The sequence below is a fragment of the Ochotona princeps genome, chromosome 29, assembly GCF_030435755.1.
Source record: "Ochotona princeps isolate mOchPri1 chromosome 29, mOchPri1.hap1, whole genome shotgun sequence".
NCBI lineage: Eukaryota > Metazoa > Chordata > Mammalia > Lagomorpha > Ochotonidae > Ochotona > Ochotona princeps.
This window is the reverse complement of record NC_080860.1, coordinates 15,928,572-15,949,382: the sequence shown is the minus strand read 5'-3', so window position 1 is coordinate 15,949,382 and position 20,811 is coordinate 15,928,572. Positions and strand designations below refer to the sequence as shown.

General features: G+C 55.6%; 1 protein-coding gene across 6 annotated transcripts in view; it reads right to left on the bottom strand.

Annotated features, from left to right (window-relative positions):
- NF2 (NF2, moesin-ezrin-radixin like (MERLIN) tumor suppressor) overlaps positions 1-20,811 on the bottom strand; it is a 188,331-nt gene that overhangs the window by 88,576 nt on the left and 78,944 nt on the right. For 3 of the 6 annotated variants that reach the window (XM_058656721.1, XM_058656720.1, XM_058656719.1), the window contains one exon: positions 11,687-12,621. Coding sequence is in view for 1 of the 6 variants with exons in the window: in XM_058656719.1 (XP_058512702.1) it covers positions 12,571-12,621 (51 nt within the window). In the remaining 5 variants the exon portion in view is untranslated. The other 3 variants (XR_009244386.1, XR_009244385.1, XM_058656722.1) reach the window with 2 other exon arrangements.

The following is a 20,811-nucleotide window of genomic DNA, read 5'->3' as shown; positions in this document are numbered from 1 at the left end:
GGGAAAACTGAGGTTGTGGGAGGATGAGCCTGGTTGTTGGGTGGGAAGGCTTAGGAGCCTCTAGGCGGGGGAGTCCTGCAGGGAGCCCCGTTTCCATCTTGACCAGGGCAGGGGAGGTGGAGGGTCAGCTGCTGTGGCCGCTGAGCCCAGCAGGTGGGGAAGGACAGGAGGGACACAGGGGACTGGAGGACTGGTGCAGCTGCTACAGCCGAGTCAAGATGCGCCAGACGCCTCTGTGGGCTCTGTCTGCGTCCAAGGAGACCAGGACACAGGGCGGGCGGATGGTGTGTCCTTGCAGGCTGGGCCTGAGGAGGGAGGAGCTGTGTGTGTGTATTGTTGGTGATGGTGGGGGGTCATTCTGGAAACCCAGGCTGCCTGCAGGGCTGGGTGGGGCACTGTCTCCTGCCACCTGTGCACCTGCCATGCTCTCTCTAGAGAGCCACCTGGGACAAATGGAGGTGGAGGGGAGGGAAAAGGTGCTCCAAAGGGCAGTGGGCATGTGACACAGAAACACAGGGACAGGTTTGGGTGAAGCAAGCCTGTGCGTGCCAGCCTACAAATCTGAGAGTACATGCACAGAGGATCTGACGCCCAGGCTCTGAGAACCACAGCCAGGACAGAGGTACATGGGGTCAGGTGCACACATGTGACACACACAGGTGTGTAGGGTGCACACTGCAGGTGTGGCCTCTGTGGTAGGTGGGAGTGAGACACTCGCTCACTCGGCTCCCATCATGCCTTGCACCTGCTCATCTCTGAATGGAACGGGGGCAGCGTCCAGGGTCATACGGGCAAGAAGTCCCTGAACTGTCCCCTTGGCTCAGAAAAGAAAACATCGCAATGAGGAGAAGGGGCCGGTCACAGCCAGGTCAATGATCTGGGCCAGTACAAAGGGGGCCTTTGGAACAGCACTGGATCAGTGGCTGGATCCTTTGTACCCTGAGACACCTCACATCAGGAAGCCTGTTTCCTTACCTGTAAAATGGACCCCCAACTTCCAACACAAACACACACACACACACACTCCTCCCTGGTGCCTGTTGGGAAGAGCTGAGGAGGCCCCAGAGGCTGAAGACCCAAGGTCATGTCAAGGCTGAGTGAGGCATCGATGGGCCTGGGACGTGGTCCTGCCAAGTCAAGCCAAGCTGTACCCCTGCACAGGCTCCCCTGTGGGCTGGACAAGCTGGGCCACCTGGAAGAGAAGTGAAGCTTGGGGAGGGAGGGCTGAGAGAGGGCAGGGCAGGCGGCGGGCCTTCCGGTTCACTTAGTGAAGGGATTTGTCATTTTAATGATGTGATATTTCTTGCCTGGCTCCCGTCCACGCTGAGCCAAGGGGACAGCTGCCTCCCTTGGAAGAGGGGGCGGGGGCATCCTCACGTTGCTGTGGAGCCTGTCCAGGCTCAGACAGAAGGCCTGGGTGCTGCTGGAGTTCTCAGGGGTCCCGGGGCTGCCCCACCCCACTATGCTTTGACCAATTCTTACCTGTTTCTTAGACTCAAGCTTCTTCGTTGTTTTTTTGTTTTTAATTGGAAAGGCAGATAGACAGAAAGAAGGAGATACAGAGAGAAAAATTTTCTGTCTGGTGGTTCACTCCTCAAGTGGCCATGATGGCAGGAGCTGAGCAGTTCCAAAGTCAGGAGCCAGGAGCTTCTTCCAAGTTTCCCACACGGGTACAGGGACCCAAGGCTTTGGACCGTCCTCTATTGCTTTCCCAGGCCATAGGCAGGGAAAGTGGAGCAGCCAGGACACAAGCAAGCACCCATATGTGATCCCTGGTGGATTTAAGGTGAGGATTTACTCACTAGGTTATCATGCTGGGCCCAGCTGTTTCATCTTTAAAATGGTGCCAATTCCAAGCTCCCCTAACCCCTAACCCCACAATGGGCAGTTCTGTCTTTTCCCATCCCTCCCTGTGACTCCCCCTCTCTGCTAGCACCTGCCCCCTCCCACCTCCATCAGAATGGACCTGGTCTTCACTTCTGGACCTGTCCAAGCTGCTCTCTGTGATCCTCAGTCTCAGCATCCCAGCCCTTCAGGTCGACTTGGAGGTCCTCTCTCTGCCCCTGATCGCTGTGTCTGACCCACTTCTGACCAGCTGGAGGTTTGGTCTGCCTGATTCACAGCACACAGTAAGCTCATAGCACACAATAGGCCCAGGACTAGCAGAGCATTTGTTGAGTGCCTGAAGTGAGTAGTTGCAGACTGGCCCTCCTGACTATGGTGGGCGTAGATGTGAAGGTGGCCCAGCGGGCAACCCATCCATCAGCCCATTGCTGCGCCTGACCAGATGGAGCCAGGCCGGTGGGGGGGACCTGGGAGAGGAGGAAGGAATTCATCACCAGACAGGTGGGAGTTGGAGCTGCTCCCGCGGGACCCTCATCCATCACTCTCACGCTGTCCCCTGTGGTGCTGGGAGGGGACCTGCAGACAGCAGCCTTCCCACTGGCCTTTTGGGGTGGAACCTTTGGCTCTCTAGGCATGGTGTGTGTGGCGGGGGAACTAAGGCTTGGAGGGGGCATAGGAAGCCACGTTTGAGTGACAGCTCCAAGGCTGTGTGTGGCCCTGGACTCCAGGCATCCAGTTCCTCACCTGTCCAAACGGGGAGGCCACGGCAGCTCCTCTCCCAGGCATTTCCTCAGACAGGCACGGGGCTTGGGCACAAAGTCTGGGATGGCTGGGTTTGGGGCTGGTGGATCTTTGCCTGGCCCTCACTCTCTGGGCTGGCAGGAGGAGAAGGAAGAGGCAGGCTTGCTTAATTGCACCATCAGTTGGAAGATATTGATGGATGCGCCTCCAGACCAGGCGGGCTGGGGAGCTGGAGGCTGAGAGATGACCGTGCGTGCTGCAGTAACCATAGGTCAGCTGGCTCCAACCGCTGGTCTGCAGTGCATGGGGCCTCCCACCTCCCAGACCCATTTGCTGGGGAGTTCTTGCTTCCCTTCCCCTCTTTCATATTTTCATTACAGCAATAGCTTTAATTCTATCACCTGGGTTGTGCAGAGTGCCTCACTGGTGAGGGTCACTCACTCACTCAGCAGGCACCTGCTGCACCCCTGATGGGTTGCATGGGGAGTAGGCCTGGCTGGCACATAAGGAACATGGATGTCATCCCTGCAGGTGGTACCAGGGCCTCGGCACTTAGGGGTAGTTTCTTGGTGGCAGACATCTCTCCACTCAGACATGCCTGTGGCCACCCCATGCTAACTAAGCAGCAACCTGGAGCTTGCCGCATGGGCCCCCCAGGTGGGAGGCAGCAGCAGCAGGGCCCATGGCTGGGACTTGTGCCGATTCCTCCCCACCAGACCAACCTCACAACCCGCTTCCTTTCTCCTCTCGCTGCCCCAGCCCAATCTGAGAATTAGACCCTGACGTCTTTCTGGGACAGCCCAGACCAGGCCCCTGAGCCTGTCCCAGCTGCAGGGGATGAGGGGTTGTGGGAAGGACTTCTCTGAGATTGAGTCGCTAAATGAGACAGGCCTGGGAGAAGTCATATGTCTGTCACCACCGTCCCTTGCCGCCAAGCTCTGCCCGGGAGTGACAATGTCTGCACAGGGCTCTCGTGGGTGTCCCACTAGCGAAGGACCTGGGCTCTAGTCTGGCCCCTCCTCGACCACTGGGAAGACAGAGGAGTAATAGCAGATGCACCAAGACTGATGCTTCAGGGCCCCACCAGCCTTTGGGAGTTGCAGGACCCTTGAGGGTGGGGTCTCAAGTGAGGCGAGAACAATGGGGGTAGGCATAGAGGCATGGGGTGAGGAAGGGCTCTGTGGGCCCCCTGTGCTGATCCTGCCCAGTGGGGCAGAACCAACCCTAATGAAGTGGGCTAGCCCCGGGCTGCACTGATTTCACGTTTGGGTGGCCACTTCTCGGCTGGTAAATATCACTGGAGAGCAGTGAGGCACCTGGCCTGGTCCTAGCAGCAGTGATATGTTTGTGGCAGCAGTGGGCAGGCTGCCGCAGGAGCTGGGGATGCCTGTGGAATGTTGATGCTAGGCCAGGGTCCCCTTCTATTCCCACATGCCCCTTGCCAGTCCTCCCTGGCAGGCTAAAGCTGTGCCACCGGCTTGGGGCCATTTGTGGCCACCAGCCCATTACTGGAGGAGTGGTGGGGTTTGCTTCCAGGGGGCTACACTTACTCCTTTCTTCGTGGGGAGGTAATACAGATTTGGGAGGTGGGAGGTCTGTGTGAGAGCCTTCTTCATGTAGCTGTCTCCCTTGATAACTGGTCCAGGACAAGCTAACAGTAAATAGTTACAAGCACACAACCACCACAGGTCACACTTAATGAACTCTTCCGGGCAGCGGGGTCTGGTCTCTTTTGATCCTGCTTGAGGAAGAGGGTGAGGCTGAGAGGCCAAGGCCAAGTGGCGTCTGGGAAGACAGCTGGTGGTGTGGGGAACTCCTAGCTTTCCCAGGTTCATCTGGGATGCTGGCTGCCTTTGCTTCCCAAGCTCCCTCAGGAGCTCTTCTGGAAATCCTCAGCATGGTGTGGGAGGAGGGCAAGGCCTTCCCTCATCACTGTTCTCCCTCCCCCCATCTCACTTTATGCTTCTTCTAGAATTCCAGCGATGCAAACCAAGTTCTGCCCAACCTATTTGTACCCCAGACCCTGTGACTCCCTGTTACGGCTGTGTGTTCTTGGGTGCACTGCAGGGTGCTGGCTGATGCTGCTCCACTCTGAGTGCCATCGTTTGGGGGGCAGCTGCTGAGTCAGGGTCCCCTGGGACACTGGCGTCACCTTGAGGTGCAGTGGGAGCTGTGCCTGACTCATCGGCAGCCCCCGGGTCTCCTGGTCCCTCCTTTCTCCAGGAGTTCCTCAGGTGGAGCTGTGTCTGTCCCAGCCCTGCAGCTGTCTCCCTTACTTTCCACCCAGCTCTGCCATGGCAGATGGGGCTTGGTCAACAGTGCTTAGGGAGGGGCTGGGGGCTGCTAGGGAAGTCTCCTGAGGCGCACTGTTTAGTACCCCTGGGGGAAGGTGCGCTAGTCTCACGTTGGAGTTTGTTTCTAGCTCCCTCTTCCTCGGCGTTTCTGGGGGACCTTCCCACGTGGAGTGGGGAGCCCTGGCTTCCCCAGTCTCTCTCCCCGCCTACTGGGGGAGGGGGGAAATAGGGAGGCGAGAAAAGCCGTATTAATAAAAGAGTAGGCTCCTGCGCCCAGCCCAGCCCAGCCCAGCCCAGCCCCACAACGCGCTGCTCAGAATAGCAATGCGCTTTCTCAAGGCAAACAGAACTCCCCAGGTGTTAATGCAAATTCACTCCAGTGGAGATGAAAGAGGGCTGCTCCCCCTCTGCTAGTTAATATGAAGGACTTAATAGATTCAGCCTCAGGAGCTGCGGGGGAAGGCTGGCAGGGATGGGGTGAAGGAAGGATGCGGCTTTGGGCAAAGAAGGGAGGTCCCCAGTGAGTCCCAGGGCAGTCACTGTCACACAGGCCTGGCCGAGGCTGCTGCAATGTCCACCATCCTGGTGTGCCGCCTGGGCTGACAGCCTTGGTTGCCCAGGAAGTAGCAGTGGTGGGAAAGCCCAGGGTGCTGTGCCAAATCCCTGCCTTGTCCAAGGGGGCTGGTACCTCTAGTGCCCTCCAAGGTTTGTGCTGTGCCAGAGCAGTGTGAGGCGGGGAGAAAGGATGGGACAAGAGGGGTCTCTTGATGGGCCATGCTGGCTGTCCCTGCTGAGCATCCAGGTGTGTCTGGCTCCCTGGAGGATGAAACTGAAGATGTGGGAGGATGGAACAGAAAGTCTAAGGAGCTTCAGGTTTCCAGTGGGCCCAGACTTGAACTTCTAGCTGCCCCAGAGAGCAGGAAGGACTTAAGGCCACACAGCCAGACGCAGAAAGCTGGAAGGACCTCTCCCCTCCTCCAAGGCCAGCTATCTTGAGGCACAGGATGGGCAGGTGGGCTGCTCTTCTTCCCACTCCCATTCTATACCTTTTTCCCTGTGAAGTATTCTCTGAAAAATATGCAGTTCTCAAACCGGGCAGGTGTATGGCAGGTATATGCCAGAGGTCTCCTAGCTCAGTTAAACGGAGACAGGCTGGAGTGGGGTGGGGTGGATGGTCCCCAGAGGACCGAGTTTCCTCTTCTCCCTCAGGTTAGGGTGCATGCCCAGCAGCATGTGGCTGCCACCAGACACCCAGCCCCAGCTTTCTTTTGCTTTTGTTTACTGACTTAATGCCTTCAGATAAAAGGCTGCCCCCTTTGTCCCAGAACAGGCAGGAGTAGGCAGGCAGGCAGGCGGGGGAATTACATTATTTATATTGGAAATGGGCAAGGCTCCACCAGGGACTTCTTCTTTATGCCTGATAAGAGAAAATTAGGTCACTGCTGTGCCTGCCTGGGCATCTATGCCTGGGTTTTGGCGGCACAGGTATCTGCGGGTACAAGGGAGGACTTGGCGGGGCAGAGTGCAGGGAGTAAATCATTGACCTGCGCAGCGGGTTTGAATGTGACAAAACAAGAACATCCTTCGCTGGCAGCCCCAGCCCCAGGGCCATCTATCATCCACTGTGCTTTGCAGCTGGCACTGGGCAAACAGCAATGACCAGCAAGCCAGGTGCAGGTGCATTTACATGTTGGGGACAATGGAGGGGATGGGGGCCCAGCTTGGGGAGAAGTGGTGGGCCTAGTCCCTCTCAGCTGCGACTGCCTCTGAATCACCTTGGCTTTTTTCTGTTTCCTCTTGCCCCCAACCTGCAGTAGAGGGAGTCAGAAAAAAGACCACCTGAGCAGGAACAGCCAAGGGAGGTGGGCATGCTTTGGAGGGCGGGGAGAACACTGTTACACTCACAACGCCCTCAAGTTCCCGAGGAACAGTTGAAGACACTGCAGCTCCTAGGGCCAGGCAGTGTGGTATGCCTGGGCTCACCTGCTTTGTACGTGGCTGAGCCAGGATTTGAACTCAGGCTTGTGTGAATGAGTTCTCACCCTCTGGGTGGGGCTGTTTCCTCATGTTTCCCCTTTGCCCCCGTAGCCCTGGGAGATGGTAAAGATTTCATGTTTCTTTTTTCTGTTGTTCCAGTTGCTTCTATAACTTGTTGATAATGCCAAGCCCACGTTAGAATTTGGGATACTTTTCTTTCATTCTTCATGTTATTGGAGCAACATCCCTGAGGGTACCAGAGATATCACTGTTGGCTGTGTTGATGTCTTTATGTGGGCAGGGGAGAGCACTTGGACCCAGGGGGAAACCAAGCTGAGTGCATACTCCCAGCAGCCCGCTGGACACATGAGTGACCTTGGCCTACGCCAGGTGCTCCTCCTGGGCCAGCACACCCCCAATTCCTCTCAGTGAGAAAAGGGCTTCCAGTGGAAACCAGGAGAGGATATGGCATGTGTTGATACAGGGGTTGGGAGTTTCCCGCTCTGAGGACCCCAGCAGTCTCCCTGTGAACTGTGATCTCAGCGCCAGCCTAGGGCTGCATGGGCCGTAGGATCCTGCTGCTGTAATGCAGCAAGGATAGGACGCCAGGAAGACTGCACGGCCGCTGGGAAGCAGAGGAGAGCTTCTGGCCTTCTGGCTGGGAGGGAGATGCAGGACAGGTGCATGGCTGGACACATTCCTTTCCAGGCAGATTGGAGCCCGGATCCATCAGGACGACAGCACTCTGTCCCCAGTGCCTCCCTGCCCCAGCTCTTCATTATCTGTGGGTGGTGCCCTATCTGCTCCTCCATATCAAGGCTCTGGAGTAGGCAGCCCTGGTAGGGACAGTTGCCAGGCATCCTCTTGTCCCCTCCCTCCTCACGCTGGGACCAAGGGAAACGTGGACACTCCTGGCCAGGAAGTCAGAATGAGCCTCTAGGGACCTGGATGCCAATACAAAGATTGAGCGCTGAGGGCCAGCCGGCAGTGCTGCATTTACAGCACTGCCACAACACACTAAAACCAAAATCAAGCAGCAGAGAACTCCACTGGCCTCATCTACACCATAGGACTGGGCAGGACCATGAGATATTCATCCTGATTATACTGACTATATATACTGACTATATATACTGATATACTAATTATATATATACTGATATACTGATCTCATCATGAGAATGTTACTAATTTAGCAAGGTGTAGTGTGTGTGTGTGTTTGACAGCGAGAGTGACACCTGTCTTCTGAAAAAAGGTTTGATAAGGAACACTCTTTCGATTTTATGGAATGAAGTGCTATTCCATTCTAGATTCAAAAAGAAAGCCAGTTAAGACTGTTACTAGGGCCCAGCATGGTAGCCTAATGGCTAAAGTCCTCACCTTGCACACACTGGGATCCTATATGGACACTGGTTCTAATCCTAGCAGCCCTGCTTCCCATCCAGTTCCCTGCTTGTGACCTGGAAAAAGAGTTGAGGACGGCCCAAAGCCTTGAGACCCTGCACCCGTATGGGAGACCTGGAAGAGGTTCCTGGCTCCTGGCTTCGGATCGGCACAGCTCCAGCTGTTGCAGCTGCTTGGAGAGTGAATCATCAGATGGAAGATCTTCCTCTCTGTCTCTCCTCCTGTCTGTATATGTGACTTTGCGATAAAAATAAGTAAATCTTTAACACAAACAAATAAAAACATACAATGCTCTTGGGTCTGGCATGATGGCTCAGTGGCCTTACCTTGCAAACATTGGCATCTCATATGGGTGCTGAATTGTGTTCTGGCTGCTCCATTTCCCATCCAGCTCCCTGCTTGTGACCTGGGAAAGCAGTAGAGGAAAGCCCAAAGCCTTGGAACCCTGCACCCACATGGAGTCCTGAAAGAAGCTCCTAGCTCCTGGTTTTGGATCAGTTCAGCTCCGACCAAGAGGTTATTAGGGGAGTGAACCAGCGGATGTAAGATATTTGTCTCTGTCTCCCCTTCTTTATAAACTCAATCTGCCTTTCCAATAAAAATATAAAAAAAAAAAATCCCACAGTATGGTAGCCTAGTGGGTAAAGTTCTCACCTTGAACGTGTCGGATTTCCATATGGGTGCTGGTTCTAATCCTGGCGTCCCTTGCTTCACATCCAGCTCCCTGCTTGTGGCTTGGGAAAACAGTCAAGGATGGCCCAAAGCCTTGGGACCCTGCACCCGCGTGGGAGACCTGGAAGAGGATCCTGGCTCCTGGCTTCAGATCAGCACAGCTTCGGCTGTTGTGGCTGCTTGGAGAGTGAATCATCAGATGGAAGATCTTCCTCTCTTTCTCTCCTCCTGCTGACAGGCTGTGGTGGTTGGGGTACAGCCCCCCCAAAGTGGGGACTTTCCAATAAATTTTTTTTTAAGCCTGGTCTGCTTCCCCTGAATAAAATAAATCTTTTAAAAAATCCCATAGTGTTCTCATTTTAGGACAAATGTTTTTAACATATACAAAACTAGTCATTTCGAACACACGTCAGCAGCCTTCTGCATGTTGGAATATCTTCCCTACTGGCTGGTACAGCGGAAGCCTGGAGTGTCTGGGCACACACGACAAGCAGGACCCTTAGAGTCCTGACAGCCACACTGTGCGCCATCTCAATCTGCTGACAGGCTGTGGTGGTTGGGGTACAGCCCCCCCAGAGTGGGGAGTTTTCACCTTTAGCAGGGACTTCTGCAGATTTCCAAAAGAGAGGGGTGGTATACAGTCCAGCAGTTACGATGCCCACGTCCCACGCGGGAATGACTAACATCCAGCTGCAGCTCCTGATGCCAGCTTTCTGAGGATGCAGACTCTGTGTAGCAGTGGCTCAAGGAGGCCTGGATTGAGCTCCTGGCTTTGGCCTGATCCGGTTCTGGCTGTTGCTGGCATCTGGGGAATGAACTAGTAGATGGAGCCCTATCTGTTTAAACCTCACAAACAAAAGAGGAAAGCCCTGTCTTCTACACACAGCTCACACACCTGTCGTTGAGTACCCTCCTTCCCCCTCCCTGCTTTGTAGCACCCTTGTTTTTTGCTTCAGAGTCAGCTGCAGAGAGGAAGTGGAGACCCTGGCACAGCTTCCCACCCTTGCTCTCCCAATTCCTTCCCCGCCCCCTCCAACTGGTGCTCCCAGGTGAAGAGGTTGCAAGGGGCACTGTTCCCAGCATGAAAGCAGGTGACCTTTTCTGCCATCAAGGCCAGGGCCACAGTTGAAGAAGATCTGCAGTTGAAGAAGGCCTAGGTAGCCCAGGAGGGGTCCACTTTTTTACAGAACCACAGGGGTGGCCTTGCCACCCAGCTCCTACGCTGCTACCTCAATGACCTGAGCTGCAAGCAAACTGAGGGCGCCCAAGACAAATGCTACACAGATTAGAATTTTTATTACAACAATCATTTAAATTACAACAGTTCCCCACAATAGAAAACAGTGCCTGCCTGGGACAGGAGGTGGGACTTGGGTGCCAAGGCCAGGAGCACAGTCCGAGATCTCCGGGGAAATGGATGGGACTGTCCCAGAATCCCACAGACAGTGGAGGGAGTGGGAGAGACCGACTCTCCACCCAGCATGCCTCTCTCCAGGGGCAGCGAGGCCCCAGGCCTGTCAGCGCTGAGCACTTAGTCACCGTTACTGGCTGTCAGCTTCTGGACTTTGGGGAAAGAAGAACCAAGGAGAGAGAAACCCGTCCCTGGGATGACAACACAGTCACTGAGGTGTTATGCAATGCCACGGGCAGCTGTCTAGCCCGGCCTGGTGGACGCATGGGGGGTGGGTGAAGGCCAACAGGCCAGGGTGCTCCTGGGGCCTTGTCAGATGCACCAGCAGGTGGCTGAACCCAGAGGGCCTAGGCCAATGGCTGGACAAAGATCATCAGTGGCAGAAGCGTTCCTAACGGAATCACAGCCACTGGGGCCCCTGATCTCAAGGGACTTCAGAGGCTCCAAGCCCCTAAAGGTTCACCTCAGCCACAGCCACGGGTTTTCGGTTTTTCTGAAAACCCAGGTTGGCTCTTTCTCCTTCTAGGACTACAGACCCTTCTGGGGGTTCTGTCCTCCCTGCCTTGCTTATCCTGTGTGTATTTGGGGTGGGGGGGGCGGGCAAGTGGCTGCTGGCTCTTGCCCCTAGAGAGAGTGGAACCGCTCTGCCACCTTCCTTCTCAGCCTTGTCAGAGCCCAGATGCTAGCTGGTTCCCTGGGGGCTGCACGGCGTGGCGTTTCTCAGGCTTCTGAAGCACGCACGGCAGTTAAATAATAAGAAAACAAAGCCTGACGCCGCAGTTATAAACCACCATCCTGCCCCTGGGTCCCGTAGTCACTGTTAGAGATTAAATTTACACGTTGAGAGGAGTGCCTGCTGCCATCAGGCATGGGCTAGACTCCGGGGAGGCAGCGCACAACACATGACACAGGGGGACTCTCCCAGGCTGAAGCTGCACTGGGAGCTCCTGCTGTCCCTAGGGGCGGTGGGGATGGGAGATGACATAGTGCTGGCTCCCTCAGGGCAAGATGGCCCAATGCTGGAAAAAGGCAGGGTCATCCTTAAGTTGTTTAGTTTTTGAGAAGCAAAAAACAAGGGGCCAGAGACTTGTCCTCCTCTCAGGTTTGCAGCTAGCGTCAATTAAAAGGCATCAGTTCCGGGACTGAGACCCAGCACCTGTTTGGCCCAAGGGCCCAAGTGGAAGCACCTGAGGGGCTCTGGTTGGCCATAGAAACAACACCTGATGTGGAGGGAGGAAGCAGCAGGAAGGGGCTCCAGACCAAGGAGTGAGCAGTTGGGTGGCATGGCTGTGGGGCCACTTCTGTAGGCAAGGAGATGAGCCATGTACCTGGGGACAGACAGGTACACTGGCTCATGCCTGGAGGGATACATGGGGACTCCACAGGGGCCTAGGAGAGTATAAAATGGTCCACAGGGGGACAAGGGACACAGCCAGATGCAGCCCAGGTCCAGCTGGCCCGAAGGTAACTCGGGTCAGGAACATACTGAGGCCTTGGAGCTTGGCACTGGGTCATCGAGAAGTATCAGTGCTATTCTGTAGGCCCCAACTAGGGTGTCCCCAAGGAGTCTCCTCTGAAGCTGAAGGGGGCTAGTTTGGGGTGGCAGGCAGAGGGTGGCAAGCGACCCATACTGTCAGGTCCCTATGTGGTGGGATCCCTCACCTGACAGCCCTGCCTGGTCCCCACCAGCTGGAAGCCTGAGAGCAGTCTGGGGGAGGACTTGTCCTTCTCATGAGCTCACCGTGACATGCAGGAACCAGGCTTCTTCACCAAGTGCCATGTCCGCATCTTCCTCGGAGAAGATTGTCCCAGAACTGTGTGTGGGATGAGTGGCGAACCTTCTTGTCTCCCAGGGACCTGTGCTCACAGTTCCCACTGCCCAGACTGGACTGTTGAGGTCAACTCTGGGCAGTTCGAGATGCACTCTGGGGTCACGTGGGATCCCACAGTAGACAAAGAAAGACAAAATCTTCTAAAAAGGTGAAAGACTGCGATCCGGAGGACGAGGACGCCAGGAGGGTAATCTTCAGTGGTTCGTGGTTCAAGGCCATTGCACGTGAAGGGAAGGGAGCTGGGCTCTCCATTGGGGAAAGTCCTGGAGCTCCCAGGGAGTCCCCGGCCAGCCACTATGGGAGGCTTCTGGGGGTGTCCAACCATCCTGATGGTGCTAGGAACAGCAGAAGTGGCAGATCCAGGGTGAGGGGCAGTGGGGGGCTGGATCCCCTGCTAGAGCTCTTCAAAGAAGGCCACTCGAGACTTGGCGCTCTGCAGGGTGAGCTGTAAGACAGACAGAGGGGTTCAGGGGCTTGGAGGCTGCTCCTTTTCACAGTCCCAGCTGGCTGGCGTGCCAACCACTGGGGAAGGGGCTCGAGTCAAGAGGCAGACTGTTCAAAAAACAGCACGCAGGCAGCTGGTGGTCAACCCCAGGGAAGTTGCTAGATTTGCCCCAGAATCCAAATCAGCAGGTTGAGGGAGAAGCAAATTGGCAGCAGGAAAACTTGACCATGGACACTGCCTTTCAGAGGTCAGTCAGGAGGTCCCTGGATAAGGAAGATGTCCACAGCTCCTGGGGGTGGGGGGATGGTGCCATGGGGTGACACCAGCCAGGGAGTTCACCACCTTGGGGCTCTGAGGACCCAGCTCCCGTACAAGCATCTGGTTCCTCAGGCCCTGGGGATGTCTGTGGGGACAGGCAACATGGTGTCAGGTGAAGCTGAGCGAGCATATCCCTTCCACTTCCAGTGGTCAGGACAGGATTTCTCCCTACGCGTGGAGCTGGCTGTGGAGAAGCCAGTTCTGGCAGGGTGCATGGGTGTCCCTCCCAGGAAGGACTCTGCCTCACAAGAATGGGGTGAGGAAGAAAGAAAGCGCCTGGCACCGGTGCCCCTCCCCCACCGCCCCACTTGTCGCCTAATGGGCGCCCCTCATTAGCGTGAAACTGTGGATGCCACAGCCAACTCTCCCAGAGGCGCAGCTGTCAGAGGAAGGCGGACAGACAGGCACACTGCTCCGTTTCACGTCCCTGACCACTGCAGTCAGTGGGAGTGCAGATGTTTGTTGAGTGAACAGGTGTGGGCTGTTAGGGTCACTACATGGTGAGATGCAAGGGGCAAGCAGGGACAACCCTGTCATCAGTATGCTGTGTGGGTTCAGTGGACATTCTCAACCTCTCTGAGCTTCTCTGGAAGTAAACCCCGGGGCGGGCTACATGGCAGGGCCCATTTCCCGCTACCTCTGCCGCCCTTAGAGCTGCCAAAAGTCCTCAGTCCCATGTGGAGCTCTCCGAGGGACAGGGGTGGGCGAGTCTGAAACCATCACTTCTCCATCATCAGCAGCAGCACCACCACCACCATTGTGCGCTCAGAACGAGACAGCTTGAGCACCGCCTCTGAATCCTGCCAAAGCTCTTGGCCTTGAAGTTCTGGCTAACAAGCTGAATGCAGGGAGGCATTGGAGCTGTTTTCTTCAGTGGAACCAATTTCAGAAGCCCTCTAGAAAGAAGCGCAGCACTGATGGGCTGAGGGGAGCTTTGTGGATCGGAGCTTCCAATCTACAGAAGGGAGCTGGGGGCCTGTGTGCACATGGTTTCCCTTGGTGCAATCAGAAGGGCCGGGGGGGGGGTGGGTGGGTGTGTGATGGGAAGCAGGAGGGTCACATGAAGACAGGAAGAGACTCAGCTTGCGGGGGGGGGGGGGAGGAGGGGGGAGGAGAGACAGGGGAGGGAACAGGATGCTCCTGAGGGAGTGGTAGGGGTGGAGTGGAATTTGAAACTAACAGGTGTGGGGCCCAATGCCTCTGCTTGGGTCCAGGACCCAGACCAGTTTGTAGGAAAGTGTCCGGCCACAGCTACTTCCAATCAGACACTGTCTCAGCTGAGCACATGATCCAAGGCCCATCTGGGTCACTGGTCAGCTCTGTGGCTGCAGGCAAGTGGTTTGTTCCCTCGGGCCTCAGTTTACCCACTGTGAAGTGGGGATGATGGCAGCCCCTTCCTCACAGGGTGCTGTGCAGAGGAACTGGGACACGCGTGTGAGGCACTCGGTTCCGTGCCTGATGCGTGGTGAGGATGCAGCAACTGTGATTACTAATGGCAGCCCCCTCGCTTTTTCCCTCCCCCAGCTCTGCTGCTTTCCTTCCGGGGGGGGCGGGAAGGGATGGGGGCAGAGCAGAGCCCTTGCAGGGAAGGAGTGCCCAAAGGCCGAGTCACGCACAGCACTGGCCTCTGCAGCCTCCGGCTTTGGAACAAGTGCTGGCCCTGGGAGCCCTGGCCACTTCCCTAGGCAGGAAGCCTGGGTTTCAGTGGGGTGGGGGGCGTGCCAACGAGAGCCTCTTGCCCGTTCGTGCGATGCTGGCTCCAAGAATTCCTGGATCCTCTACCCAAGCAGCGTCTGGCTGTCCCTTGGAGGTGCCAGGGGAAGGATCTGGCAGCTCCGGCAGCGCCAGATTCCAGCTCCTGGTGCATGTGCTCTCTGGTGGCGGCGGTGGCGGCTCAGGCCTGGCCCTGGCGCTTGGGTTGCAGGAGCGGGAGTTTGATCTCGGTGCCAAAGAAAGGCACAGAGGAGAGGCAGGTACACTGGCCACACACACGCAGGAGTCGAGAAGCACCACAAGCATACGGCCTTGGCAGGGTGGTGCCACGCAGCACTGGGTGGACATGGGTGAGACCTGGGCTGCTGACCCCATTTCTTTCTTCCTTACAGTTCCACTTCCACTAGGAACCCAGAAGTCAGAGCAACTGATGGCATCAGTGCACTCCCCGCTGCTGGGACCTTTCCACTTTGCACGATGGGCTCTGCCTCCCTCCATGGCACCTGGGACCCCAGCCATCAACAGGGCCTCAGTGGGGCAGGCGTTTAGCACAGCAGTTCAGACGCTGGTGCAGACAACACATCCCCTACTGGGGGCCAGGGTTCAAATCTAGGCTCCACTCCTGATGCCACTGGGTTCTCAGCTCCTGGTTCTGGCCTGGTCAAGCCCAGGCCATTGCAGGCATTTGGGGCTGAACCAGTGGATAGCAGCTCTTGCTGCCTTGCAAACATTTTTTTTTTTTAAGAGGCATCCTGCTGGCAGGAGGGGACGGTAGTGAGGTGGGCTACAGTGAGACAAAGGAGCTGCAAGGTGAAGCCTCACCCCTGGAGGTTCTGTCCATAGCGGGGAGTCCACAGATCCATCAGCCCTCGCGATGTGTGGGTGGCCGCTTAGGAGGTGCCTCCCATCAACTGTGGGTCACTGCCAACAGCTTTTGCTGGTATTGCTCCCCTCAGTTGGGGCGGGTGGGGAAACCACTTCACTGTCTGTTCTAGAAAGTTCACTGCCATGTTTACAGATACAGGCAGGAGATACGCACAAGAGAGGCAGAGGCTCAGGCAGCGGGGCATGCGAGCCTGTTGCTGTGGGGCTTCCTTTTCCCCCCTTGTTTTAAAAAAGATTTATTTTTTATTGGAAAGGCAAATTTACAGAGACAAGGAGAGAGAAAGATTTCCTCTCTGCTGGTTCACTCTCCAAATGGTCTCAACAGCCACAGCTCAACTGGTCCGAAGCCAGGAGCCTGGCCTCCTATGTGGGCGCAGGACTTCAGCCATCCTCTGCTGCTCTTCCAGGCCATCAGCAGGGAGCTGGATCAGAAGTGGAGCAGCTGGGACTTGAACCAGTGCCCATGAGATGCTGGTGCCGTGGGTGGAAGATTAGCTTGCTAGGCTGCTGCCCCGGCTCCAGTTCTTCTTTTGAAACTTCTTGGTTTCCTTTCCACCCTCTTGACCCCTCAGATGTCTGAACCCAGAGAATACTGCCGTGTCTTCCTGCTAAGCACGTGGCTTGGGTCTCTCTGCACAGTGAAGCCATGCTTGTGCTTACTGGAGCTAGCAGGTGCTGTGTAGGCCATCTGATTACAGCTCTCTCCTGCCCCATGTTGCACTGTGAGTCCCACCTGCTGCTACTGCCATTCCAAGCAGAGCTCACTCTGTGCCAGTCTCGCCCTCCAGGGAAGCTCCTTGAGTGCCTGGGCCCTGCACGCCCACTGCCGGGCAGAGCTCTGAGACCATCCTGGAATGTCAGACAGGCCATGAAGCAGAGAAGCCTTGGTGCTGACAGTGGAGGACTGTGCCTTCTGACACTGATCTCCTTTGGCCCATGCTGTGGACAAGCAGCAGGGTGACCAAGTAAACCCCACACTGTCCTTCAGAACTTGCTCTGTGTCCACAGAAGAGCTCACCATGGGGAGAGGGTCTTGATGGTGGGGCTGAGCTCAAAGGAAGACCACCAGGGCCCTGCTCAAAGTCCCCGACATGCCACACTCCTGCCAGTTCCCTGAAGATGACTAAAAGAACACAAAGTCTCCCTGCAAGGCCCGGGCCTGACCAGCTGCTCTCTTCCAGCTGTCTCCTCACATCTGATTAGAATCAGCCGTGTGAATAATACGGGAGGAATTAAGTTCTCTGCCGACTGAACTGACTGTTCGCGTCTGTCACTAATCCAATTCCACTCCAAGGAGGCCGATTTCCTTTTTTCCTTCTGCGGCATGTCTGTTTTTATCTTACGGAGACCCGCCTCCACACCCAGGGTCCACCTGCTGGGGCCTAGTTCCTCCTTCCTGTCCAACATCCACAGACTTGACCCTGGCGGTCTCCTTTCCTCTTACCTGCTTCTTCACCACCTTGCTAGTTGTCTGTGACAGCTACCAGGCTGTGCCAGCGCAGGAGACAAAACACTTGGCAGAGACAGGGCTCCTTGCGCTCCCCAAACTGCGTGTGGTGTGACAAAAATGCACACCCGTGAACAAATGAAATCAGTTTGGATTTGGGAAACACATCTGTCTCCCTAAAAAGACAGGAGGCTGGCTCTTGTCAACCCTAGGTAAGGGCCTGGTACCCAGCCACTTCTCCTAACCCAGGCACCCAATCTGTGGATTTAGCCAGTTCCTGCTCACTGCTTCGATTCGAGATACTCCTGAGAAATGGCCTCAGGACCTACAGGTAGCAAACCTGGAAGGCACCTATGACAGAAGCTCCCTGGCCTGGCAGCAGTAGGTGGCTGCCAGCAAGCCGGACTCCGGCAATGTCGGTCTCGAGAGCGCCCCCTGCTGGAAACCACCGCCTGAGGCTGGCTGCCAACTCTCATCTCTCCTCTAAAAGTCCTTTTCTGAGGGGGATTGTTTCCCAAAGTGATGGGAGGGTAAGGAAATGTATTCAGCCACTGAGCCTGCAGCAGCAAGGCTGCTTGATTAAGAATGAATTACACTTTCATCAGCACAGGGAGAAAATTGATTCACAAGGCTGCATTGTGATCATCTTGTTCCTAAAGCAAAGGGGAGCGGCAGGGGAGAGGGGCAGGCAGGACACAGAGCCACTTGGGCTATCAGTGGGGAGAGAGAGGAAGCTTCGCAATTAAGCTGGGAGAGCAAAACTAATCAGAGTGCCAGGATTCCTTCAACTAGTCCCTGGGGGCCTTGCCTCGATCTGGTTCATCCCTGGGGGGCGATGGGGGGGAGGGGAGGAAGGGAGAGAGGAGGGTTGGAATAGGGCCATCTAATTCCTTTTAAATAATCAGAGCCACGGCCCTGAACCCTTTTTAGATACTAACCTAATAACTCCTGGAGCTGAGGCTCTGCTTGTCCCATAAAAATGCAGTGGAATTGAAACACAAGCCCTAAAATTATGTTATACTTCCTCTCTCTCTTTGCCACTACATACTGAAAATGAAGGAGTAGGGTGTGTGTGGGGGCGGGGGGAGGGATGGGGGGCTGGGATGGAAAAGGACCTGCAGATTCTCTGGCGCACACGCACACAGATCCACGGCAGACAGTGGATTCCGGAGCAGAAAGGTGATAGCCAGCTCCTGCAGCAGCAAATTCCGGCAGAATTGCAGGTTGGAGAGGAGGGGTGTGTGAGAACAATATCACCCCTTCCCCATGGGAGCCTAGGGGGAGGGGTGGTGCGGCTGTGCTGCAGTCTTGCTGGGGACAGCTCTGCACCCAGATGCCATCTGGAGACACGCACGGGGAGAGAGCCATCCGCACGCATGCTGCTCCCCCGCACAGGGGTGGAAGGGAGAGCCCAAGCCAGCCCAATGAACAAATCCAATTTGGAATTAGCTGCTTGATCTGTTCCGGAGAGAAACCAGCCAGGGAGACCCCACTGCAGGGGGGTGGAAGGGGGCTCTTTTGGGTATTAATCCTTTAGAGACCAGAAAGGAGCAAGAAGATGCCTAAAAATGCCTTTGTCTCCAGCTGGCCCTGGTGACACTGGCGGGGGTCCTGGGCTACTCTGTGCCTCTGGCTGACAAATGGACTCATCTGCCTGATTCACCTCAGCAGACAGGTGGAGTCTAAACGGTATTGGTGGAGAACTCTGGGCCAGTGTCTTAGGAACACGGTGCAGATCCACGGATTCTGCTTTATAATGGCCAATATCAACACGGAAATCACAGCCGGGACTGTAGGAAAGAGTCCGCATGCCGGCTCTTCTCTCCTGCTGGTACAGGGGCAGATCAGGTGCAGGTGGAGAGCTACATGGATATACATCTCACTGGGGGCCAGACAGGGTGCCTTCCTGCCTTAAATCAGGCTTGATGCAGCCCTTGGGCATGTCCACACAGCCCCATGACATCTTGGGTGGGCTTTTGGGGGTTCAAGAACAACTCCTGACCTAGTGAAGTCACTCCACCGTGAACAGCACTGGGACCTGGACTTTTGGAAAAAGAGGCCACCAGGACACTGTACGCAGAGAGCTACAGCAAATGAAGGAGAAAATCATATAGGAGAGAGCTAGATATTTAATGTATGTATGCATGTGTATATGTGTGTGTGTGCATGCATCCGTGTAGTGTGAGGCAGGTACCAGTGGCCTTGAGGGATGAGCCCAGCGTATCACACCCAGCAAAGGCACTTTAGAGTTCAGCCAGGATTCCCCAATGCCTTCCATGAGCTTCCACAGAACCAGGAGCCAGGAGAAGGGCTTGGATAGCTCCTGCCGTTTCTTTCAGGTGTTCTACATAGGGCATCCACTCCCCCTCCCTGTGTCCACCCTGTGGTGTTCCAGCCACAATGGTGACACAATGGAAAGCCTCTGGAGCCCAGGAGGCCGCAAGTGCTGCTTCTCTTTGTCAGGGCTGTGGATACTCTATCAGCTAACATTCTCTAAATGTAAAGTAAAGTAAGCTGAGCCACTGGGCCCACTGGGGATACAAGGAGGCCAGGCATATTAACCACGTATTAAACAAGCGATTTAGTGGCGCTGGAGACCGGTCACCAGAGAGGGAGGCTCTGGCGGCTGGCTTTAACTGTGGGAGACGCCTTTCACATGCCTTCTGTTTCTCCCTGTGTGTTTTCAGTGTTCAGCTTCCCCAGCCCTGCACCTGCAAGGGGACCCCACCCATTGGCCTTTTGTCTTCCTGATCCAAGAGAGGCAGCTGGAGCTTCACACGCACGTGTCAAGGACCCTGTCTGTTCCCAATCCTCTGCTGAACCGCGGCTGGTTTGACAGCTCAAACCGTCTCCTAATGAAATCGGCTCTCAAAGCTCCAACAACCGCCATGATTTCTCATCATGCCAATTTCCTTTGAAATCCTCTGCTCCCTTGGAGACCACTCAAATGACAGCTTGTTTGCCGGCCAGCTTAGGATCGGGAGATCGAGACTGGGTCCCTTGAGAGGCATGAAAGCAAGACTCTGAAGTGTGCGGGCTCCAGGGGCCGCAGCTTCCCCTTTGAGATAAGACCCAGCTAAGCCATACCCAGCCACCGCTCTTGTCCTCAGTCCAGTGGCCCTAGGGCAAGAAGCTCAGGGCCCAAGGTACCCTGTGTCCTGGCCCACCAGGCTCAGATGCCAGAACATGTGTCAGTGCCGGAGAGAACTAAGCAAATCCAGGCTCCCAGGGTGCCTTTTGATCACTGGTGCCTCTCGGTCAGATCACATGTCACTCCAGTCACGCCAATCATTAATTGGGAGAAATGGAAATGGGAAACATATTCTTGCAAACTTTCGGCACATGTTAGAAGGAACCAGTGAGTTAGCAGTGGTTTTTCAAAAGTGTTTCTCTCTCAGCCACCTGGCTATTAACACAATGAATGAATCGGCTTCTCACCAAGGTGGGTGTAAATGCGGCGGGGCACCCCAACAACACTTCTCTCACCACATGCTCATCAGCATCTCGGTCTCAGTTTACATCGCCACGCCTTGCCTGCACTCTGGCTGTGCCCTGGGTGCTTTGCCTGTGATCTCTCATTTAATCTTCACAGGAGTCTTGGGTAAAAAGACCAGTCACCTGTTGCAGGTGAGGTCGCTGGACCCCAGAAGAGGGTCAGAATGATAAAGGAAGTGACGCGGCAGTGGTGACCTTGGCTAGCCAGGCTGGATCCACTCTTGGCATTTGGGAAGACCCACTGCCCAGGTCTAGAAAACAAAGTGCATCAAAGCCTCCTGCAAGGCAAAAAAACTGCCACTATTTAATCCAGTGATGCAGTCACACTAAAA